Genomic DNA, 25,535 nt, shown 5'->3' with positions numbered 1-25,535 from the left:
GTATTACCAGGTCACTTGCTTTGTTTTTTTTACACTCCTGTGCACTTTCTTTTTCGCTTTTAATTTACTATTCGCAAATGTCCGTTGGTTGTGTTTGAACAGTAAATTAAAAATGTCAAAATCAATCAATCAATCAATCAGTGTTTTGTAGAGTGCACCTACTCACTTGCAGGGGTCTTAAGGCACAGGGGGGGGGAGTAGGAGTGCGGCTCAAGGATGTTACGGTGCTTCCTCAAAGAGACAGCTCTTGAGGCCCATCAGGAACTTGGAGAGTGAGGGTGTCTGTCGGAGGAGGAGATGAGGGTGTTCCATGACTTGGCCGTGAGGACGGAGAAGGAGCTTCCTCCTGTTCTGGTCTTCTTGGTACGGGGTACTATCGCAAGAGAGAGATGGGCTGAGTGGGGGATCTTTGGGGAGTGTGGAACGAGAGACGGTGGTTCATGTAGGCGGGTCCAGTGTTGTGGAGGGCTTTGTGATTGTGGGTGAGGAACTTGAAGGTGATTCACTTCTCGACAGAGCGCCAGTGTAGTGTCCGAAGGTTTTGGCTGATGGTGGTGCGATAGGTTGAGGACTAGTCTGGCGGCGGTGTTCTGGAGTTTTCGGGTGAGGCTCTTGTTGACCCCAGTATAGAGTGTATTGCTGTAGTCCAGTCTGCTGCTGAAGAGGGCATGGGTGATGGTCTTACCATGCTCGAGGGGAATCCAGTTGAAGGTCTTTCGGAGGAGGCGGAGGGTTTCGTAACAGGAAAAGGTGATATCGTTGATCTGGCGGTCCATTTTGAGTTCGGAGTCCAGGATGATTCCGAGGTTAAGTGTGTGGTCTATGGTTGAGGGGGCTCCTGAAGGCGGTGGGCCACCAGGTCTCGTTCCAGGCGTTGTGGTGTGGGCCCATGATGAGAACTTCCGTTTTGTCCTTGTTGAGTTGTAGGCTGATGTTTTTCATCCACCTGGCGACTAATTTCATTCCATCTTGAAAGGATGAGTTGGGTGTCGTCGGCGTACGATAATATGTTGAGTCCATGTGATCTGACGGTGGATGCGAGCGGGCCATATAGACGTTGAACAGGGTGGGATTGATGGAGGATCCTTGTGGGACTCCGCAGGAGGTCAGAGTGGGTCCCGAGAGGAAAGGAGGGAGTCTCACCCGCTGCGTTCTGCCACAAAGGAATGAGTGAATCCAGTCGAGAGCCTTGTTCCGGATTCCTGCGTTGTGGAGTCTATTTGCTAGGGTGCGGTGTGAGACTGTGTCGAAGGCAGAGGAGAGGTCCAGGAGGATGAAGGCCACAGTCTCTCCTCTGTCGAGGAGGGAGCAGATGTTGACTGTCGTGGCGAGAAGGGAGGTTTCGGTGCTGTGATTCTTTCGGAAGCCTGATTGGGAGAAGTCGAAGATGTTGTTTTCTTCTATGAAGGAGGCGAGTTGACTGTTGACGACCTTTTCCAAGACTGTTGGGCCACAATTCATGTGTACACATTTGTGGTCACCTGGTAACTGGGTTTAAAGAGAACTCATTCTAGGGTGGCCCGTCTAAATGTATTACTCTGGGACATTAGCTAATTACATGTCAAACAAGCCTTAACAAAGCTAAATAGCTCAGACTTTTACAGACAGGGCTGCCAGCTGGCTGTTTTTTCTATCAGCCTAGTAATTGAATTTATATAGCGCTTACTACCCCTAACGAGACGTCGAATCGCTTTTCGGCGAGTAGCATGCTACTCCGGAACCCAAAAGGATTAGTGGTGGATTATTATAGGGAAATATGAGAATAGTATTAGTATAGAGAGGTACGAGTTAATGTAAACGGGGGACATGCGAGTTTGTTAGTTGAATTGAATAGTGTAATGGAGGGATTGAAGAAGGAAGAAAACTAGAAGTGCTAACTGGGAGATCATAGTAGTGAGTTGAGGTCTGGGAGGAGTAAAGGAGAGATGGTGGAAAGAGCCTGAAGAAAAGGATTAGGGAGAAAGAGAATAAGAGTAGAAAAATTATGTTTGGGATGAATCAAAGAAGAGATAACATAAAGGAGAATTTAGTTGGATTGTTTGGGAAATCATAGTAGTAAAATGTTGTTTGTGGTGAGCCAGGAGGCGTAGAGGAGGGAGAAGTCTAGTAAGGGTTATTTTGGGGATAATAATAGTAGAAAGGAGTTGGCCTAACGGCAAGGGCGTTCAGAAAGAAGGGGGTCCCCACATCGATACTAGGCAGGTAGACGGGGAAAATGCATATCAAGGAAGAAAAGAAAAGAAAAACATGCCTATGGACATGCAAGATGGCCTCAGAAGAGGTCCAAATATATTTGTACTAGCCTCAAGCCAAACTAGCAGTTCAAACAACAGTATTTAGAAACATTTCAAGATAAATTGTGTATTTTATTATTTATTTAATTATTTATCAAAACAGTACTTTTTCAAATTGTACATTTCATAAGAACAGCTAAGTTACATAGAATTCATAATAAAGAAGATAACGCGACAGTGCATATGGTTCTTAGAACAGAATATGACATGACGTCAATTTAAAAACCAATGTGTTCTCACCAAGGCCCACACATAAAGCCACAAACTATTATTACCAGACATACAAACACAAGCTAGTATCACCAGACATACGCATACATACTTCTCACATCCAGGTAGGTGCTACAATCAAATCCACAAGTCACTAGTCACTCCGCAATAAAGTTCTAATCAGTGATCGATGGGGATAGTTAGAATATTCTCCCAGATCATTCGGTTGGTTCTCAGATGGTAAAGGTGCCAACGCGCGTTTCGGTGTGAAACCCCAGCCGGGGTTACACCTTCATCAGGGCAGGAGTGGACTGGAGGGCACACGGTGTAGCAAAATCTTGATTTTTCGGACAGCAGTTCAACATTTAAAAGAGGTCTCTGCAAAGGATCATCACGCTAGAGGAGATGATCACTTGTATCCAGTAACGTGCGTGGGATGCTCCGCATCCGAGCTTTTCTATGGTTTCAACATGACGGCAGATTTCAGGCTTGCAGAAGAATTTTGGTGTTTGAAGAGGAAGTTTCTGGCCGGGGGCAGAAGGGGATAAATCACCGGCGCTCCGGGGACAGAGTCTCGACGGGTGTTCCCCCTTCCTCTCCGTGGCAAGCGTTCGTGTAAGTCAGGCAATAGCCGGAAAGCCATAGGCAGGTTTTTCTTTTCTTCCTTGACTAACGGCAAGGGCGGTCAACCTCCAATCTGGGGGAACCGGGTTTTTGTCTTGGCAATGACGCGCAACATCCAGTGATTCTAGGCAAATCACTTAATCTCCCTGTGCCTAACAAAAATAAATGTGTCCTTATGTAATGCAACTGGTGCTCGTGAAAAGCACTCTGATACCCGAGACCTTCGGGTCAAGTTTGCGCTATATAATACACTGTTAAAAAAAAAAGAAAGGGTTTGAGGTGAGAGAGTGAAGAAAAAGGATACATTGATAGAGGTCTAGGTTGATGGTAGGACAGAGTAAAGCTTTCCAGAGATTTGTTTTACCTATACAACAGGAATAAAATAATAAACATATAGATACATGATTACATAGGAGGGAATAAATGTGTAATGAGAGGATGTAGCCTTACGGCTAGAGCGGTCGACCTCGAAGCTGGGGAACCAGGTTTGAGTCTCGGCAACCACGCTCACCATCCAGTGATTCTGGGTAAATCACTTAATCTACCCGTGCCTAAAAAAAAATTTGAATGTGTCCATCTGTAACAAAACTGGTGCTCATGTAAATCGCTCTGATATAGATATATATAGATATATGTATATATAATATATTGAGATTTGTGCGTTTTGTTTTGGAGGAGTAGTGAGGAGATATTGATGTAGTGTTATTTTGTGAAAGATTTGTATGTGTAGTATTGCTGCTGAGTGGTATTTGAATAGTACAGAGGTGGTAATGTGTCCACTACCAGGAACACGGTGACCCGGGAGCTGCACCTCAGCGCTGCTATCACATATACACTATTTATGACAAACTGAGGTGATTGGGAGACAACTCTTTCCTTCCCTCCGCCCTAACTCACATACCGAGAATACGATGTTTATGGAGTTATCCGCTCCATTTCATTCTCAAGGAAACAAGCTCCCGGGATATATGCTGAGGCATACAGAGCTTCCAGTATACGCCTTTACTTCCACATTCGCAATTGAATTGGTCTAGGGCCCCGCCGGGTCGGAAGTATCACCGGCAGAGCGACCTTTGGCATATACGCAGCCACTTTGAGCCCAGAAGATTCGCGCAAGCGATGAAACACGTGTCGGCTGGCTGTTGTAAAGCATACAGAAATTAAAGAACCAAGGATTTACCTTGCGTCACTTTCTTTTTCTCTTTTGAATATTGACTGTTTCTCTGTAACGTTATTTGTTCACTATTGCGTGCACCACCACCTACTTGTACATTAATGCTTTTTGTGTGCATAGGGTTTTTCTGTGTTTATATTGTTGTGTTTTGCCAGCTTGCTGGTTCAACCCTTGAGTGGTTATTAGGTTTTCACTGATATTGTTCTTTAGTGCCTCCATAATAGGCTGTGCGCCCAGTGCTCCATTGACACGAAAAACCTTTCTGTCTCATTCAGAGGTGGTAATGTGTTTTGGAGAACAACAGTATGTGGTATGTAAGAGGGGATGGACAAGAGTTATGATTGTGTTAGAATTGATCACTGGAATAGGAAATGTGCGTAGTGGAGTGGTGTGTAAGGATTTTATGGTATTGGCAAAAAGAGGAGGCGGATATTGGTGGATGGTGCGCTGGAAGGCTGAGTATAGGTTTTGCCTTTATTTATAAATCCAGGCAACTACAAATATTGGAAGAAGCTGGGAAATCTGGTATTTTTCCCTTCTGAAACAAAAACCTAAAACAGCAAATACATGAAGAAATCAGTTCAAAAGTATTTGCGAATTGTCCAAATTGTTTCATAACGAATACAATAGGATAATTGCAACGTTACAAAATAATCCTGACAATGTTACCCGAAATATCACCTACCAAACTAAATAAATGGTCGGTATTTTTTTATAAGAAAAATGACAACCCTATTTACAGACTAGATCTTTTGGTTTTGCAGATTATCGCTTGGTGCTGGGGAAAATCAGATAATCTCCTCCTACAGTCATCTTTACAATAAATAAGAGGGGGGAAAGTGACTAGGGGAGGGATTCCATGAAACACCTGGAGTACAAAAAACAGGATTTAAATGGCTGATTTGAAACTTTTTTGCCCCCTCGGAGCCAAATCAGAAACACCTGCGTTTGCTTAGTGTCACTTAAATTGCATGTTTTCTACTAGGAAGGTTGAACTTCAAGGATTCTCTCGAGTGCAGAGCAGGGGTGCTCTGGCGTGGGTGTACCTTATTCTGTTGTATCACAGGTACAGTGGATTTTTGTTATTTTACTTTCCTTGCTCTCTTCTGCGCTGCCTGCCTCATTCAGAGCGCCCCTATGAGAGAGAGGGAAACTGGAAAGCTGTGGCGTCAATCACAAGGTTTACGGTGCAGGCCGGGGTCCCGGCATCGGCACTCCTAGGGGCATGGGGTGCAGGGGGGAAGGAGGAGCAAAGCCGGCTGTGCGCTGAGCGGTCGCTACTCGCTCGCACACATAAGGGGTCTGCAGAAGGGAGCCTCTGACTGACGGAACAGCTGCTGGTCGCAGAGATCGACACAGAGCCGCGTGTGAGGTAAGGTGCCCGGCTGCTCCTCGCCTCTTTCACGTGCGCGACCAGCATGCCGGTCCATGTTATTTTCTGCATTTAGCCCCGCTTACCCTGTGATAAATTACACCTTAGAAGGACCAGGAGGCAAGCACTTTGAATTGGAGGAGTAAGTCAAAGCTCACAAAAGGGAAGAGCTCTAAAAAACAAGATCCCCCGTGTGCTTGCAAATGGTGAAGTTCTAGCTGTCTGGAAGAGTAAAATAATTAGGCGTTTGCCAGGTTGCTAGAAAGCCGGTGTGTTTACATTGTGGTTACCATTGTAATGGCTGCCCAGCGTTGGTGGTCATTCGCACTACAAGCCCCATCCCTCCTAGCGCTGTGACCTCACGCTACCCCTCCATCAACAGGTCACCAACCTTGTAGTCCATTTGATTCTTTGAGGTCGTATTTGTTAGTCTCATAAAACTGCTTTTCCCAGGGGTCATTTATTCACTCTACATGAGCCTTGCTCTCCATGTAGAGGCGTTTGTACAGCAAGAGTCCTATTCGTGCCTGAGGCCAAATCGCCATTCTCTATTAGTACTGCAACTCCCAAAGTGAATAGGAGAAGTGGGGTTTGTCTCTTTCCGTGACTACATTTCCCATTCTGCCATGCGTCTCTGGCCATCCTTTGCTCAAGGGACTGGCCATCCTGTCTTAATTGCTGAACCACACTTCCCATACTGCTCTGTTAGCTTGTCTGTGGAAGTTTTCCCCGCCCCTTTGCATTCTACGCGCACTAATCGCCACCAGTGTACGCACGCAGCAGTGGGCGTGCCCACCGCAGCTTAGCACTACACTTCCCAGAGTCCCCGCTCGCGGCCCTGGCTCAGGCCTGTACAGCGCTTCGGCAGATTGTTGTTGTAGTTCTCAGAAGATGGCGGCGGCTGTAGCGGGAGGGGGCTCGGTGTCCTCGTCGGCCCCAGCCAGGGGCCGCTTCCCGGGTCGTCCGGGCTGGCGATGGCGGCGCACGCGGCTGCTACGAACAGGCTCCTTTGCGCCGGAGGCTGGTGCAGCGCCTGACCCAACCCTGCAGCGGCTTTTGGACCTGTCGGGGAGCCTGCGCCGCCTACGGAGGGCCTGTGCAGGGGGCGGCGCGGCGGGAGAGGCGCAGGGCGGGGAGCAGCCTGTGCCGGAGCTGGGGGACAGCGAAGAGGAGGAGGTAAGAAGGGCTTCATAAAGATCATATACTGACTGACGCGCTAGGCCTGTGGTAGCTGCACCTACATAATCTGTAAGGAGCTCAGGCACATACAACTGCGCACTGCAGAGACACATAGATATAGGTCATATCATGCATCTGTGGATGCTGCATATCGGAAGGAACACATCAGTTTACCTCCTAAGAACCCATTTGACAGCGCGTTCTAGCACACTCTCCTATAGAGGCACCACTTAGGCACTCTATAGGAAGCATGCATTAGCCTAGACTTCTATCGACGCTAGGAGACTCCAGCAAAGCCTATTTAACAACCTACGGATAAAAAATGCAGATATCTGGAAGCGGCATTTATACACCCAACTATTCACACGCCCACTTTACAACCTTAATTGGTATACACCCCAAGCATATCTTTGCTTTAGAAGGCACCCACTGGCGCTATGCAGAAACGCACACTGACGAGCTCCATGTTCACGGGTCTTAGAATGCTGCACCTAAGGATGGACCACACGGATAAAAAGAGGTTTTATTTATAGACGACCGTAATAAACCAACATTGATGGCACCCACCAGCACACTATTTTAATATATCTGCCCTTCTTGGCTATCTTACGCACAACATACAAAGTCTCAGACTGTAGTGTCTCAGGGACTCCACAGATACAAACATCAGTGAAAGATACACTGCACAGATAACATGCAGCTACCCATAGGCGCGAGATGTTCAGGGACCAACTACACATTCTCTTCCCATTGACAGTCGATACGGGCGCGCTTGAAAACATGCGAATTTCGCTTATTAAAACTTACGGGCTTAATATAAAACCACACGCTTTAGAACAAGGCGGACATTCCAAATGTATGAGCACATCTGCTACATACTTCTGTTTACACACCGTCTAGTCCCACATCCATAGTTGACGCATACATTTGTATCAGATCGTTGTAAAGCTGCTATTTTCATGCGGACCTCGCTTGAGCTCCACATCTTGAATAAAGGATTAACTGATAGACTCATAGGATCTGCACTCAAGTAGTTCACTATAAACTGTAGTTGACAACATATGCTGGCCCATGTTATGTTATCGGTCTAGTAAAAGGTACAACTGGCACTACTGTGGCATCTTTGGCGCTCAACTAAAATAAGACTATTTACATAAAGCTACTAGCAACATTTATTTTTCTGCATATACTGTCGGTGACATCATGTTTTAGTATATAGACCCCTTCAGGACAGGCCTGGTGATTTGTGAGCTGTGTTGTAACTTACTCTTGGGAGGGGATGAAGTAACAGATGATTGTCGGAATGCTGAACAATTGAATCTTGCAGCAAACGTTCAAGATATGATAAAGTAAATTCAAAATGTGTATTTCATTAACCTTTAGAACCGTTACAGTACATCAGGTTACAGTAGTGCTTTGAGAAGTATTTTTGAAAAGTGATGGTTTTTAAACATGAATATAGAAATATTCATGCTTCTTCCACCCACCCTGACCAACGTGCCAATAGTGAACTAAGAGGCAAGTCAGTTATGTTCATCCTTCGAGCAGCTTGGGTTGCTATTATGCAGCAACACCATTTAGTTTATTAAATCAAACACAGAAGGTTTTGTACAGCGCCAAACCTGAAGTATTGTATTTGGAGGTCTTCTTATATGCGATAACTAAGTAAAAGGAAGGAAAATGAAATGTAACAATTGCCTAGGGTCACACAGTTTGCAAAATAATGAAATACCAGCATTTGTAAAGCACACAGCTACCTCCGTAGAGGTGTCCTGCGCTGGGGGCCGGCTGGAAGTTTAAGCGAGCTATTGCCCAGAGTCACATGGTGCTGGGCTAACCTGCAGCCGGTGCCAGGGATCGAACCGTGAACCCCATGGGCCAGAGTTAGGCACCCTGGCCGCTGCGCCACACCTCTTCGCTGATCAGGTGGGGAAGCTGAGATTTTCTAGTTTCACATTGTGCAAATCCGTCACTAGATTTACATGCTTTGCATCCCCTAAACCTACCTTCTCACCCTACTGACTTCAGTGCTGCACACAGTCTTATCACAGACCAACATTTTGTCCCTTGGAAAAATGTTTGCGAGTACCCTTGGTTTAAGTTTGTGCGGACCAAATGTAAAATCAGTGAGTGATTAGTATGCTTTGGCAGGCGCAGAGATATCCTCGGTCTCCACATCTTAAACTTGCCCCATAACAACACACTTTACTTAACCTGGTTGAGCTCATTTCCCTACTTGAGAAGTGAGATTGTATGTGTATTTGGGTACTATTAGTGATTTAAAAAAAAAATCATATTTTGATTCCTGCAATAAATTTACTCCTCCTTGTCGAGATTAGTGTATCTCTTGACTGGTTTATTTAGATTTACCCATCCAGAGTTCAGTTTCCTCCGAGCTAGACTAGTGGCTTGGCACCCTTGCATTTCTTTTCTTTGACCTTTCTCTTAAGAAACGTCCTGGCCCATGTTACTCATCTGGATTAAGTAAAGCCAATTTACTGCTGGGGCACTATAAAGTAAAGAAATACTTTACTGACAGGACCACTCAGACAAGTTGTGCGAACAAAGGGGCATATTATCAAGGGCATAATCGCCGCTTTATCAGCACTTTTTGCTAACAAGGGCCCCCAATACCAGAACTCTTTCCCATAACCGTACAATTGTTCCCCACATTGGCAAAACTTTTAGCACCCTCTGTAATTCCCAAGTAAATGGCACCTAGGCCCTGAGGTACTAAAGAGGGCCCCTATGGGCTGCAACACAAATTGTGGCATCCTAAGGGACTTCTCAGTAAGCACATGCAAGACTGACATTGCTGGCTGCATGTCTTGGTGCAGACAAAAGTGAAAACACATGTCACACATCCTGTGTGGCACGTCCCTTACCACTGCAGGCAATTTTTGTAAGACACCCCAATAGCAGGCCTAACAGCCCTAGTGCAGGGTGCTGAATAGTACATGTGAGGGCATACCTGCATGAGCAGATATACCCTGTGCTGGTCAGTCTATTACTGGCCAGTACAAGTGACCAGGGAAAAAAATCTTAAGATGTGTGTAGGACACTGTTGAAAAAGAGATCCCTCAGCTACATGATTGCTTCACTGAAAGTAGGGTTGTTTGGTATTAAACCTGTTGTATTGATAAACCCACACTGATGCCAGAGTTGGATTTACCAATACATTCTCCCGAAGTGATTCTTGGAGGTACCCCCTGAAAACCTACCAGCCTCTGTCCTTGCTGACTGGTTTCCTTCAGCCTACCACCCGAGACGCTGTTCTGACCTCCCAGGGTGAGAGCTCTGTGCACCCATGAGACTTGGAACAAAAGCCTGTCTGGGGAAAAAGGTGTAACTACCCCTCCCACTGGATGACCTGCTGATTGGCCGTCCTTGGGTGGCAAGCCTGAAAGGGCTGCTGCCATTGAAATGTGAAATCTGGCTTCCCCTCACAGGAGAGGAAGCCATCCCCATTGTCCAGAACCCCCTTGGCACTAGGATGGGTTGGAAAATTTGCTAGTAAGGTATGCATGGCACATCCAGGCTAATACCACTCCTAAGGTGGGCTACTGGGAAGTGGACACTATTTTTCAGAAGTAGCCACCTTTGTGATGGCATACTCAGGAATTCTGGGACAGGGTTATGTCCCACTACCAATAGGAAGTGGTCATTTGAGGGGCATAATGACCCCAAGGTTCAGTAGCCCATTGGCTACTGCCCTGCACTCCCCTAATGCCTCTAAATTCAGTATTTAGGAGAGCCCCTGGCACAAGAGAAACAGTTTCAGTCCACCTAAGATGAGGACACCTAAAAGGTGCAAAAGCAGGGCAGAAACGGCTGACCTAGTATCAACCCTGCCGGCCTGTCTGATTCTCTCGTCCAACTGCGCCAGAGTCTACTCGTCCTGCAGCTGTTTATTTATTTATTCAAAGTTTTATATAGCGCGAACAAGATCCTTACAGATATCAGAGCGCTTCACAAAGACAGGGTAGGGGCAATAGGAGTGAACAGAGATAATGGGAGCAGTATAGTAGTCACTAACATGGTAGGATAATAGTAACATAAATAAAGCATATCAATATACACTCAGGTAAACAAGTAATATAAGACGGTACAAGTCATTGATCTCAACACAGAGGTGTTCAGGTGCACCTTGGGTGTGTGGATGGCTTAAGCCAAAGCCTTAGTGTAGAGAGAACACTGAGTGGGCATATCGGGAGAGTGAATCAGTAAACCAACGTGTATCATATATTGGTAGTGACAACATCAAGTTAGAAGTATAGTGCCAGAGGACAGGTGAGCAGTGATACAAAGCAATGCAGAGTCTCCGATACTGCACCAATAGTGTTCAGGAGATCTTGGCCAGAAGGATGGTTTTCACCTCTTTCTTGAAGAGTGCAGCGGAGGAGATCAGCCTGGTTTCAGGCGGGAGCGCATTCCAGATCCTGGGTGCCATTCCAGAGAAGGAGCGCTTGTATGTTTTCTCTTTCCGGAATCTACGAGGTTTCAGGAGTAAGTTTTTTGAACTTCTGTTGACCCCTGAAACCAGGGAGGACTGCCTACCTTTGATAAAGACTAAAACCTCCAGAAGAATAGCAAAACTGTTACCTGCATACTGCAAAAAACTCCAAAAGAAAAGTCTGAGGCCTCTGGATCCGCCAAACCTGACACCTGAAGCCACCACTGCACCCGTTGCCTCTGGCCAGAGTTGAAGTGGGCCACCAGTGTCAACAAGGTCCTCCAGAGCTAGAGTCCATTGTGGGTTCACCCCTCCTGGACTCCCGGACTTAGCATGCAGCCTCTGCACGCAGCCATCCTCACCGTGACTGCTCCAGGTAAGAAATTCCAACACCTAAAGACACCTCTGCATCACTCGCCCCCAGGGGTAGAGAAGAGGAGCTCTGGTGTCCCCAAGCATCACAAGCTTTGCATCCTCCTTGTTAGACGGACCGGGAGGGTCGGCCGAGGATACGGGGAGAGGTCTCCGGGGAGAGCCGTCTCCAGTAAATCGTACAGACAAGTAACTTCCCCCCCACAGACGGACACCACACAATGATAAAGTTCAACGATACTTTATAGACAATTCTTCACGTACGGTAGAATGGTACAAGGAGGTCTGGACTCAGGGGTCCCCTCTATTCTGGTCTCTGTTTGGGAAAAGGGTAGCGGGACAGTCTTGTTACCAAAAGATGGAAAATAGCTCTCAATCCTCGAGCTCGGTGGTGTAGATGAACGGGCCGCGGCGGAGCCAGCAGGTCCCGAGATGGATGAAGGAAGACGACGGTCCGCGGCAGAGCCAGCAGGTCCCGATGAAGGTGGTGGTTACAAACGGTCCGCGGCCACGCCAGCAGGTCCCGACGATGATGAAGGATAGGGTGGTTCCCAAAGCCGCGGCAGCGCCAGCAGGCAAGACGAGGGTGCACAAGGCAGAGCTACGGCAGCGCCAGTAGTCCGTCAAGGATGAGTTCTTCTTTGCGTCTCTCGACTCCAAGATACAACTGCCCTCCTGCTCTGGAGCTGCCCCAGTTATAGGGCTGGTGTGCTTTGATGTCCGGACCCTCGCACTTGGAGGTCGGGAGGTCCGGGATGAGGGGGTTCAGACACCCAGCAGGGGGGTGGAGCCAGCGCCCGGGGAGGCGATGGGCGAGCGGCACTTGGCGGGGGAGAGCCATCGACACCTCCTGCTCCCATTGACTGACCAAGTAGCCCGCTCACCTCCTGGGTGGATGTTGGTGCCGGAATGTCTGAGGCCTGGCCAGGCCCAGGGTTGAGGTCGATCGGGGGCCAGGCGGCCTCGTGGTGGAGTGTCCAAGATGGCGCCCAGGATGGGCGCGCAGGCCGGTAGTGGGTCGGCCTACGCGGTCAACAGGTTCGAGTGTAGGGGTCCCTGCGGGGACGGTGGACGTGCAATGGTGGTGTGTGGTACTTGCGTGGCTGGTTCGGGCCTGGTTGGGCCGGGGGAGAGCGGCCCTTCATGTGGCCTGTCCAACATGCGTCCCCCCCAGCTGAAGGCGGGGAGAGTTACCCATTCTCTTGGGGACTCTTCTCGTCGAGGCGGAAGAACCGGGACAGGCCATCTGCGTTGGCGTGATCGGGCCCAGGCCGATGTTCAACTGTGAAGTCCATCCCTTGTAGGGAGATGGACCAGCGTAGCAACTTCGGGTTTTCCCCCCGCATCTGCATCAGCCACTGCAGGGGTCGGTGGTCGGTCTGTACCCGAAAGGGTGTGCCAAAAAGGTAGGGCCGGAGCTTCTTGAGGGCCCATACCACCGCGAAGGCCTCCCTCTCTATGGTGCTCCAGCGTTGCTCCCGTGGTAGGAGTCGCCGGCTGATGAAGGCCACCGGCTGGGCATGGCCTTCGGTGTTCACTTGGGACAGGACTGCCCCAATGCCATGGTCGGAGGCATCCGTCTGGACGATGAACTCCCGGCTGTAGTCGGGGGCCTGGAGCACAGGGGCGGAGCACATGGCGGCTTTCAATTGTTCAAATGCAGCTTGACACTCTGGGGTCCAGTTGACTTTCTGGGGCTGATTTTTTGACGTGAGCTCTGTGAGGGGCCTCACGATAGTACCATAGTCTTTCACGAACCTTCGGTAATAGCCCGTGAGGCCCAGGAAGGCTCGTACCTCGGTCTGGGTAGTGGGGGGCTGCCAGGACTGGATGGCGGCAATTTTTAGCTGCAGAGGGGCCACCAGGCCGCTTCCCACCTGGTGCCCGAGGTAGGTTACAGACCCTCGCCCAATTTGACATTTGCTGGCCTTGATCGTGAGGCCAGCTTGCTGAAGGGCGTGCAGTACTGCTCGGAGGTGGTGGAGGTGCTCGGACCACTGGTTGCTGTATACAGCGATGTCGTCTAAGTAGGCGGCGCTGAATCCTTCGAGCCCCGCCAGGACCTGATTGACGAGCCGTTGGAACGTTGCTGGGGCATTCTTCATGCCGAAGGGCATGACTGTGAAATGGTAATGGCCATCGGGCGTGGAAAAGGCAGAACGTTCTTGTGCCCGGGGTGTGAGGCCGATTTGCCAGTAGCCCGCCGTCAGGTCGAAGATACTGAGGTAGCGGGCAGCTCCCATGCGGTCGATTAGTTCATCTGCCCGGGGGATGGGATGTGCGTCTGTCCTGGTGACCGCATTCAAGCCCCGGTAGTCGACGCAGAACCGGAGTTCTGGTGTGGTGCCGGGGGCAGCTGCTTTGGGGACCAGTACTACCGGGCTGGCCCAGGGGCTGTCTGAGGGCTCGATGACCCCGAGCGTGAGCATTTTGGCTACTTCCTCCTGGATGCAGGCCCGTACCCGATCTGGCACGCGGTAGGCCCGGTGGCGGATAGGGGGGCTGTCCCCCGTGTCCACATCGTGCGTACACCAGGAAGTGACACCTGGGGTGAGGGAGAACAGGCTGGCGAATTGTGACAGGAGAACTTGGCACTCCTGGTGTTGCTCTCGGGTGAGGGCCTCTGAGAGTCGGACCCCATCTACGGAACCGTCTTTCTCCCGCGTTCGTAGGAGGTCCGGGAGGGGCTCGGAGTCCTCTTCAGCCCCATTGTCTGTGGCCATCAGGAGGCTGAGTTCTGTCCGTACAAAGTGCGGTTTCAGTCTGTTAGCGTGGAGGACCCGGAGGGGGTTCCGGGAAGATTCCAAGTCGATGAGATAGGTAGCCGGACCCTTGCGCTCGACCACTTTGAAGGGCCCTGTCCACTTGTCTTGTAGGGCGCAGGGTTCAGTGGGGGACATCACCCATACCTGTTGCCCAGGTTCAAATTCGATGGAGGAGGCATTCCGGTCATACCACCTTTTCATGTCCTCCTGACTGGCCTCTAGGTTGGCTTTTGCTAGTTCTCGGAATCGCCGGGTCTGGTTGCGGAGTGTTAGGAGGTAGCGGAAAACATCTGGTGGGTTCTTTAGAGGGGGCATCTCCCAGCCTTCCTTAACTAGGCTGAGCGGCCCGCGCACGGGGTGTCCATATAGCAGTTCAAATGGGCTGAAGCCCAGGGACTTCTGGGGAACCTCTCGATATGCGAAGAGAAGGCACGGCAACAGTACATCCCACTGGCGACGGAGGGGCTCTTCCAACCCCCCGATCATCCCTTTTAGCGTGCGGTTAAACCGCTCAACGAGTCCGTTTCCTTGAGGGTGATAGGGGGTCGTGAACCGGTAGGTAACCCCGCACTGTTGCCAGAGAGATTTCATATATTTCGAAATAAAGTTCGTGCCTCTGTCACTGACGACCTCCCGGGGGAAGCCCACCCGGGAGAAGATCCCCATCAGAGCCCGGCCGACTACCGGGGCTGTCACAGTCCGCAGGGGAACAGCCTCCGGGTAGCGGGTGGCGTGGTCCACTAGCACCAGGATGAATCGATGGCCTTGTTTTGTGCGCGGGTCCAGGGGCCCCACGATATCGATTCCGACCCTCTCGAACGGGGTGGTGACCACGGGAAAAGGTTGCAGGGGGGCTTTCAGTTTGCGGCCGCTCTTCCCACTGACTTGGCACGTGGGGCAAGATCGGCAATGCTGGTGTACATTGTCCCTCATTTTGGGCCAGAAGAAGTGGGTCACCAGGCGGCTATAGGTTTTGTCTTGACCCAAGTGTCCTGCCAGGGGGACATCGTGGGCCAGGTTTAGCAGAAAGTCTCTAAAACGGAGGGGTACCACTAGGACTCGGCTGGCCCCCAGCTCCGCGATTCTTTGCTCACTGTACAGCAGATCATTGTCCCAGTAGACCCAGTGAGTTCCGGAGGTATCCCCTGCGCTTTGGGCTAGCGCTTGCTGGCGGAGTCCCTCGAGGGAGGGACAGGTCTTTTGTTCTTGGCGAAATTGCTCTTGCGTGGGCCCCCCCTCTTGAGGCCACTGGTCGAGGTTAGCGAGGTCTGGAGGTTGAGCTGGTTCGGGGGGGACGTCACGGTCGGTGGTTTCGGCGGGGGCGACCGGAGGCGGTGGCGCCGGCCATTCGAGTTCCTCTGGGCGGGTGTTGGCACGGGCGGTCATGGACCGGGTGGTGACGCACGCCCAGTCCGGGACGCCCAGCATCCCCAGGTGCTCTTTTCGTTCGACTGCTGCCCATGGAGAGCTTTCCAGGTCATTACCCAGGAGGCAGTCTACGGGGGCATCATCTCGGACCGTCACCTTCAACATGCCGGAGACCCCTCCCCATTCGAAGGGGACGCAGGCCATCCGACACAGACTTTCTGAGTTATCGGCTGAACGTACAGGGCAGAGAATGTTTGGTAAGTATTGTTCGGGGGTCACCAGGTGACAGCGGACGGCTGTTACACTGGCCCCAGTGTCACGAAGGGCTTCCGCCCGGCGTCCATTGATGCCCACCCATTGGCTGTACTTCTGGGTATTAGCGGGTAGGGGGACCCGCGGGACCATGTCTCTCCCCCCTAGGCAGGCGAGAGCCATGGCGGCTGGCTCCCATTCTTGGTGTTCCTGTTCATATTCTTCTTGTTCCTCTGAGATCCGTTCCTCCCCCAGAGCAGCAGCGGCTACTTGGCGGGGTCTTGGGCTCTGGTACTGGGGGCAGTTTGGGTCGTTTGCATAGTGTCCGACTCGTTGACAACGATGGCAGGTAACATTGGCTCGATGTCCCGGTCGTGCTGGGGTGCTGCCCCGGTTGGCCGGGGGGGTGGGGCTGGTAGTGGGGGTGACCGGAGCGTTGCTTCTTCCGCGTCCTTGGCCTCCACCTCCTCGGGGACGGTGCTGACCATTGTTGTTCCGGTTCTGTTCGGAGGACCCATTTCGACTCACTCTGGTGATCTCCCACCGGTCTGCTTCGGCTGCGAGCTGCCGGGGATCCGTTAACTTGCTGTCGAGGAGGTGCTGGCGAAGTTCAATGAAGCAATTGTTCGACAGATGCTCCCATACCATAAGATTGAACAGTTGTTCGTAGGTTGTGACCTTGCTTCCTTTGATCCAGCCCTCGAAGGCTCGGCTAAAGTAATTGACATAGTCCACCCAAGTTGTACCTGGGATGCGGGTGCAGTCTCGGAACCTCTGACGGTACATCTCGGGTGTGAGGCCATAGCGGGTGAGGAGTGCAGCTTTCATATGGTCATAGGAGGTCATCTGCTGGTCCGGGAGTTGCAGCAGGGCGTCGCGGCCCTCATTGAGGAATCTCCCCCACAGACCGGCCCCCCAATCGCTTCTATCGATCCGGTGTGCAGTCATAGCGATTTCATAGGCCTTAAACCATTGCTGGATGTCGTCCTCTCGGAAGTATTCTCGAACGACATCCTTGGGGATGTGTACCTTCTTCTCTGTTGCCCCTGGAGTGTGGGGTTGCTCGGGCACCCCTGTTTCTTTATTCTGTTTGCGTAGGTCGATTTCAGCTAATTTCCGCTCATGTTCATATGCCAGTTTCTTTTCCTCGAGCTCCCTTTGTCTCTGTTTCTCCTCTCTTTCTTCTCGGAGACGCAGGTGCTCTAAGTTGATTTTCTGTTCGGCCAACTTTAGTTCAACGTCCATTTTGAGCCGGGCCATTTCCAGCTCGTGTAGTCGGGTTCTTTCTCGTTCCTGGATCTCGTCTGGCGAGAGACCCGTTCTTCGTTCTTCAGGGGCCATGGGGGTTTGTGCTGCGATGTCTTGATCGGGGGTTCCGGCAGCCCCGGTTTCTGCCCAAGATTCCAGGGCCTGCTTAAAGTCATCTTTGGTATTTAGTCCGGTGGTAGCGATACCTAATTCGATACAGAACTGTTTAAGTTCACGATGGCTGTACTCGCCCAATTTCTCCATCTGGAATTTCTCCGTTGATCCGCTGTCTTTAGTTGACATCGTGATTCGCCGTGGGGTGAGCTACTCTCTGTACGGTTTATGCGGTGATTCGGATCCCGTCGCTGGCCACCAATGTTAGACGGACCGGGAGGGTCGGCCGAGGATACGGGGAGAGGTCTCCGGGGAGAGCCGTCTCCAGTAAATCGTACAGACAAGTAACTTCCCCCCCACAGACGGACACCACACAATGATAAAGTTCAACGATACTTTATAGACAATTCTTCACGTACGGTAGAATGGTACAAGGAGGTCTGGACTCAGGGGTCCCCTCTTCTGGTCTCTGTTTGGGAAAAGGGTAGCGGGACAGTCTTGTTACCAAAAGATGGAAAATAGCTCTCAATCCTCGAGCTCGGTGGTGTAGATGAACGGGCCGCGGCGGAGCCAGCAGGTCCCGAGATGGATGAAGGAAGACGACGGTCCGCGGCAGAGCCAGCAGGTCCCGATGAAGGTGGTGGTTACAAACGGTCCGCGGCCACGCCAGCAGGTCCCGACGATGATGAAGGATAGGGTGGTTCCCAAAGCCGCGGCAGCGCCAGCAGGCAAGACGAGGGTGCACAAGGCAGAGCTACGGCAGCGCCAGTAGTCCGTCAAGGATGAGTTCTTCTTTGCGTCTCTCGACTCCAAGATACAACTGCCCTCCTGCTCTGGAGCTGCCCCAGTTATAGGGCTGGTGTGCTTTGATGTCCGGACCCTCGCACTTGGAGGTCGGGAGGTCCGGGATGAGGGGGTTCAGACACCCAGCAGGGGGGTGGAGCCAGCGCCCGGGGAGGCGATGGGCGAGCGGCACTTGGCGGGGGAGAGCCATCGACACCTCCTGCTCCCATTGACTGACCAAGTAGCCCGCTCACCTCCTGGGTGGATGTTGGTGCCGGAATGTCTGAGGCCTGGCCAGGCCCAGGGTTGAGGTCGATCGGGGGCCAGGCGGCCTCGTGGTGGAGTGTCCAAGATGGCGCCCAGGATGGGCGCGCAGGCCGGTAGTGGGTCGGCCTACGCGGTCAACAGGTTCGAGTGTAGGGGTCCCTGCGGGGACGGTGGACGTGCAATGGTGGTGTGTGGTACTTGCGTGGCTGGTTCGGGCCTGGTTGGGCCGGGGGAGAGCGGCCCTTCATGTGGCCTGTCCAACACTCCTGTTTTGCCTCAACTGGCCTTCCAGACAGAGCCTGCAGACTCCGTTCCCATTGACCGATCTGCATTGAAACCTATTGGGCTCCTGATGCTGTTTTGCACCAGTCCGCCCTTGTGTAGTTGATGGTGTACTACAGGTGCTGCCCTGGACCTTGCCCACCACTCACCTTTTAACTCCTTGAGTTTGGTCTTGTCCGTCACTGTACAATACCGGTTTGCAGAACTTGTTCTACCTTCGATAGGATAACATTCCAGAACTCAGAAATTGCACTGTATCCACTTTTTGAAGTGAAAATATTTGATATTTAAAAATCTACTTACCTGAGCGAATTTTTTTTTCTGCCTAAACATCTATAAAGATACTTGCTATTTTTATAAATTTGTATGGATCTCCTTGAGTCATGTCAGTTATATGATCGTTTTGTATATTTGCAAATGCTCTGCTCTGTGTTAAGCCCGAGGTTACTTGACCACTCTACCCCTTAATAGAGCACTTTGAGATTGCATAGCAAGCCCCTGTCCACTCACGAGGGCCCCCTGGACTCTACACGCCATCACATAAAAAAGCCAGCTTTCTACATATTTAGTAACGCAAATAGACCTTTATGGGTGGATTGTTCCTTTACTGTGGCAGGTATTTTTGTTACGGGCAATCTCAGCTTCATGGGAGGCAAGGGTGGCTGTGTTAGTTACCCCCTGCAATACATCCTAGGGTTAGAAGACTTGAAGTTTGAGAGTCCTTGTTATGTTTTAGGCAGGGGTGCAAATTTTAGTCCACGTATTTCTATTTTTATGCCTAGTTAATGATAGTTGCCATCTGGGAATTGCTAGTGGAATACAGTATACCTGAAGTGATTATGGTGAAGTAAATGATAAAGGCTATAGGCCTGAATGGTTCTTCTTAAGAAAAGTTAACATGCACAGTAGGCCTGTCTTATTGTGAAAATGATATGTTCTAACCAAAAGGCCGTTTTATTTTTTTATTTTACTGTACCTTTAGACATGTATTGAGTTACTTGGCTTCTCAGATTACTCTGGTAGGCAAGGGTTTTTGGTGGTTGTCGTTCACCCTACTGCTGGAAAATTTACACTTAGATGATCTTTTAACTTCTTAGGAGGGGGGAATATTACTTTGCCTACTGTAATTTTGTGTATATTCACACTTATGGCTGTTTCCTGGAGGGTTGCCTTGCGGCAAACCGTATGCAGTAATTAGTACGACCGTTAAAGTTGACAAGCCAAAGGTAAAGACTGTAGCACTGATTGCTTTTTATTGAACATGTATGCCTGATGCCATAGGTCTGATGTTTAGTGTGCAAAGTTATGACCAAGTCAAGAAGCCTGACCAATCAATTTAATTAATTGTGTGAATCGTTTGTTAAAACCAGTGGGCCTTTATATGTTGCTTTGACATTAACTGTATTAAAGGGTGGTATATCAAACTAAAACTACATCCAAGGATGGCCACCATTGCTTCGCAACACATCCACATGCACCAGTGGCCTTCTTTTAATGCCTTTTTTTTCTGAGAGGGCACCCTTTACTGTTAAATCCTGTTTTCTCAAACCATTTCTTTCATTTCAAAATCTTTATTCGAATTTTTGCAAATTCATAAAAGCAATTCACACAATCCCAAATCAAATTACTATAGTTACAAAATACAGCATTATTAAATACAATCAATTATCTGTAAAATCCGAAATTTACTAAGGGTACTCCATTGTTTTCCGAACATGAGTAATAACCCTTAGAAAAGTGCTAGTGCGAAATATCAGCTCTTCATTATTCAAAGTTAACATCATCAAATTTGATTCCTTCAAAGAAAGTGGTCTATATTTTTTAAAATACGGTGCTAAAAACCATTTAAAATATTTTTGATAACATTTACAAAAGAAGAAAAAGTGTAATTCAGTTTGCAAACTCATATCACATGGGCACAAATTATTTTCAGATTTTAGGGCTGAGTAACCTAATGGGAAGCATAATAAAAATCTGACTGAGCCTGCCCTAAGGCGAAAGAGTAAGGATCTTTCCCAGTTTGTCATGGCAGCGTGAGATACAATGGGATTGGTTGTGTATACAGATCTTTATTCACATAGGCCTTAATTGTTGGTTTGGTTAATTCCCTTGCCAGTCTTTCTTCTCTATAAAGTGCGTACAGTGCAGATTTAAAAATATTTTTTATCTTTCAGCTCAATTTTCTCAGGGTCAAGGAAGAGATATCCTTTGCCTACGCTACTCAATTTTTTAAAAACTCCAGAAAGCCAGGGGATTAGCATCCCTTTTTCGCAATTAAGGCAGTCTCTTATAATGTCATGGGTTAGGCCAGCCAAGTTGTTCTTCCAAATAGCGAGCCAAAACATTGCCGGTCTAGAGGCAATAAAATCCGATATATAGTGCAAATTCAGTTCGCAGTGGCAGATGTATTCTGAAGAGGAAATAGGTGCTCCGAGAATTTTCCTACAGAAGCGGTTTTCCTCAGTCTGAATACTCAGTGTTTTGCCCAGACCCCAGATCTCTGCCCCGTAGGTGGCTACTGGCACCATTTTAGATTGGCAGGAACATTGTAGGACACTGGGTTTTTATAGTAGTACCCCCCACTTTTTGACCACTTTTTTAGCTACTAGATGTTGGTTTTGAACTCTGTCAGCACACTGAGGCCTACCAACCAGACCTCCGTGCCAAAGCCACCTTTTAAAACAAGGTAGGTCTGATTGTTTTACAATTTGCACAAGACTTTAGCACCCCTTTAAGTCCCTATTGAAGGGTACCCTTGGTATCTAGGACCTGGGTACTTAAGAGGGTCCCTAAGGGCTGCAGCATGGATTGTTCCACTCTAAGGGACCCACCACCACACTCTGGCAGACTGCCAGAGCAGGCTTTGTTACATGGTGCAAACCATGATGTGAAAACCTGACCAGGCACACTCCTGTGTGCCGTGCCAAAGTCACTACATTTAATAGACGCAAGTCACTCTAACATCGGGCCTTTGAGCCCCATATTTTATGTGAGGACATGTCTTCATGAGCAGATATACCCCTGTGATGTCTAGTTCTATTACTAGATATTGGAAGTGACCAGGGGTGCCATCTTAAGGTATGTTCTGGGCACTGGTCAAAAAGAGTTACCCAGGTACATAATGGTGTTTATGTATCAAATACTTGTATTAATAAACTCTCACTGATTCCAGTGATGGATTTATTAGTACTTGCACCTAGAGAGTACCTTAAAGGTACCCTCTGAACCCTACCAGTCCTCTAGTGTGCTGGCTAACTGGTCCTGGCCAGCCTGCCACCACAGGAGAGTTTTTGACCCCTTAGGAGGTGAGAGCCTTGCTCTTAGATGTCAGAATCAATGCTTTCCCTGGCAGCAGATGTTATACCTCCCCCAGAAGGAAAGCTAGTGAATCGGCATGTAAAGGCCAGAAGCTTCAAAGCCCACTGCTGCCTTTGATATCCAAGCCTGGCTTCTCCCAGACCCCGTAGGATGCCACCCCCCTGAGGTCCATTAGCTGCAGGATAGGCAGGAGGTGTGTTAAACAGGCTAGTCACGCCCCTAGAGTGTGCTACCTGAAGTGAACGCAAAATTAAGAATTGTACTATCTTGTGTGTGGAGAAATTAGGAACTCTGTGACCGAGTGATGCCCACTTCCCACTGGAAGTGGTCATCTAGGTAGTGTAGTGATTGCAGGGGTAAGTAGCCCATTGGCTACTACCTTTATTTCCCCCTTACCACCCCAACATTTAGTATTTAGATGGCCCCTGACACCCGGTACTCAGATTGCATGGACTAAAAAGAAGACACCGAAGAGCTCATCCCTGCAAGAACTGAAGTCTGCTGTGGACTTTTTGCACTAAACCCTACCTGCAACACAACGACTCAACAGTTACAAAGACCGACTTGTCCTGCAGCTGTGCAACATTCACAAGCCCCGCGGAGTGTTACCAGCACTTTGCCAAGCCGCCAGCATCATCCTTGGAGTAGAGGAGCTACTCACCTGCATCCAGCAGATACAGACTGCGACGTCTGGTTTAAAGAAGTTGCTGTCCACTGAGCAATCGCTATCCAGGAGACGGTCGGCACAATCTTTCTGCCAATCTTTCTGCCAAGCCTAAAGGTGCCAGGGCCTCCACAGGCCTTCCTGTACCAATACCTGGGTACCAGACCCCTTTGCCACTACCAAAGCTTGTTTGGAGCCCAGTCCGGACTCCTGACATCACAGCCGACTAGGGACATCAGTACCGCAGAGGCCATCCCTGAGAATTGCCCTGCTGTCCTACTTTTGTGTACCCCCCCCCCCCCCCCCCACTTTTTTGCAGGTCCCGACTGAATACAGTGGGCGCCTTGATCCACAAGAGCCTGCAGCTGCAAAAACTCTGCACCCTAGCCACCCGTGCCTAGGGAAACTGACTGCTTCCAGGATCCGCCCAACCCAAGACCCAGTTGGGAGCTCTTGAACTTAAACACAAGTCCCCCCCTTTGCAACCGGCTTCCAAGTGGCCTTACTTACTTTCTACAGTGTAGCTTACAAGGCTACCAACCCATCCAGCACCTCTGCACTAAAACTCACCAGGGAAGATACGACAAATCTGCTTGTGCAACTTTGGTGCTTGTGTCCAGATGACCAAAAGGGGTCCCACTGAAATGTATTGCAAGTATATGCAATGTGTTCTTTTTCCCATAGGAAAGCATTACTCATTAAATGCATTGTTGGTTAACATTGCTGAATTTGTTAAGTCTATCCCAAAATAGTACTGCCTATTTACGAAGTTCTCTATCTATATATAGAAAAGTGCCTGCTATTTTTAGGTCTCGACTACGCAGCGCGCATGTGCAGTTTAGTTTAGTTTAGTAGGGCCTTAAGCTGTCGCTCTGCTAATTTTCAAGCACACACTCATGGCGGCATCCACCTTGCAGGAGCGAACAGCGGCACGCATGCTAATTGGCATTTGCTCGCTCCCGCAAGGCGGATGCCGCCACAAGCACGAGTGTGCTTCAAAACAGCTGCTTACGGTGTGCTACCCCACCCCCATAAACATGTTAGTTCACAATATTCAGCCCTCGGGGGTAAGCACCCGGACAGCAAAAAGGGAGTACATAATTGATATTTGGCAAAAGGCACAGCATCATTCCCATGCCAGGCGGAATATCTTGAATCCTGGAGTGTTTTATTTTTGGTTTAAATATGACTGTTAAGTATTTCATGAACATGGTAAACGAGCACAATTGTTTCACAAAAAAGTGTTGTTTAATGTCTGTGCAGAAAAATACATTAGCACGAAATTCAGGTAGATTCCAGTCACGTTAACATGCAGATATTATTGGTGCATCATGGGAGTCGGAGTAATTGAGAGTGAACGAGAAAGGCAAAGTATTCCACAGGTGCTAATGATGTTGCTTCTAGAGGGCGGATTATGGAGGGAGGAGCGCTGGTCACGTTTTTAACGAAGTGGCTGACAGACACAAAGTGCAATAACCTCGTTCGTGATGGGAGGAAGTTTGTTTGTATAGAGAGCAGGTAAGCCAGCAAAAGCGTTAGAACGTTTAAGAAGCAGGAAATAATATGAAGTTTAAAACTCCGGTGGGAGGGCTGGCTATACATGTTTCTAGAAAACGGTTTTAAATGCTCTTGGGAGGTAACTGATGGCGATATAACCTCTGAAGTATTGGTATGCGAAGGAGAACTTCAGCACATTATATGCTCACAGCCTTTTTGAAAATTAAATGAACAAAGTTAACATGTGGGAACAATATTGATGTACATATTATTGTGGTTGAGGAATTACGGATAGTGGGCTAATTTATGTATTTTGTACTTAGTCACCCCTGAAGAAAGGCCCTGAGTGGCCTGAAATGCATTGGGTTACAATAAAACTGCTTTTCATGGATTTTGGCTTCAGCACGTGTTTTTGCTAAGAGGTTCGGATGGCCCTGCATTTACAAAAGAAACTTGGAAAAATGCCTGTTCCCGGCATGTGGATGAAAAAAGAGTGGTGAATGTGAAAAAACAATGAACATTGATGAACGTGAAATTATGAAAAGTGTGAAGAAGTTAAGAATTGGTTGCACATGCATTTGAAATAAGCTGTGCCACTGGATGGAGTGTGAAGGTGTTCCATATAGATGTTGTTCGAAACAGCTGCTGTCACGCGCGCACCACGCAGCTCGCATGTTGGTTCGTGTTTTGGTTGTGCTCTGGCTTGGTTCCTTTTATGAATTTGCTGTCTTGCAATGCACACCTCTACTCCTCCTAGATAAATCACTGGGCACCTTTTTTGGTGGTCAGAATTAAAGCGGCCCAACACCATTTTGGTAGTACGTTGGGTCTTCATGATTACACTTAAGCATTAATCTGCTAGGGACAGAGGCAACCTGAAGCTATTACTCGCCCTTAGAGTCCAGCTGATGTTTCCTCATAACCGGAGACCCGGTTTAAGCTGAATTGAGTAAATAACACTTTGAGCATACCACACAGGAATGTGTGACTAAAAATGGGTTGGCTAAAATTATAACCCTGGTTATTGTGCCAGAATCTCGTAAAAATGAAACCAGTACGGCACATGTTATTTGTTTTCTTCCTTCCTCTCCCCCACCTACTTGCGGCCGCTCCCCGGTCTTCACCTGAGGCGCACTGCACCGATCGCCCTGTTTACGTATTTTCTCTCAGGAGGAATACGTGCGCCCCTTCCGCTCGTGTCAGGTGAGGACCAGTGACAGCTCGAGGAGCACAGGAGTCCGCAGCACCTGTTAATCTGTCAAACTGAAGCAGATGCCTTTGGCAAAGCTCTTTTAAAAT

General features: G+C 49.2%; 1 protein-coding gene across 3 annotated transcripts in view; it reads left to right on the top strand.

Moving 5' to 3' along the window:
• The first annotated feature begins 5,233 nt into the window (after positions 1-5,233).
• The window catches only part of KMT2B (lysine methyltransferase 2B), a 1,130,837-nt gene continuing 1,110,535 nt past the window's right edge, over positions 5,234-25,535 (top strand). Inside the window, exon 1 of one of the 3 annotated variants that reach the window (XM_078655415.1) lies at positions 5,234-5,368. Coding sequence is in view for 1 of the 3 variants with exons in the window: in XM_078655414.1 (XP_078511540.1) it covers positions 6,566-6,850 (285 nt within the window). In the remaining 2 variants the exon portion in view is untranslated. Of the gene's footprint in view, positions 5,369-5,589; positions 5,675-6,508; positions 6,851-25,535 lie in introns of those variants that run through there. The other 2 variants (XM_078655416.1, XM_078655414.1) reach the window with 2 other exon arrangements.

Source organism: Lissotriton helveticus, chromosome 7 (genome assembly GCF_964261635.1).
Source record: "Lissotriton helveticus chromosome 7, aLisHel1.1, whole genome shotgun sequence".
NCBI lineage: Eukaryota > Metazoa > Chordata > Amphibia > Caudata > Salamandridae > Lissotriton > Lissotriton helveticus.
Note: the sequence above shows the minus strand (reverse complement) of the source record. Positions and strands in the feature narration are given on the sequence as shown.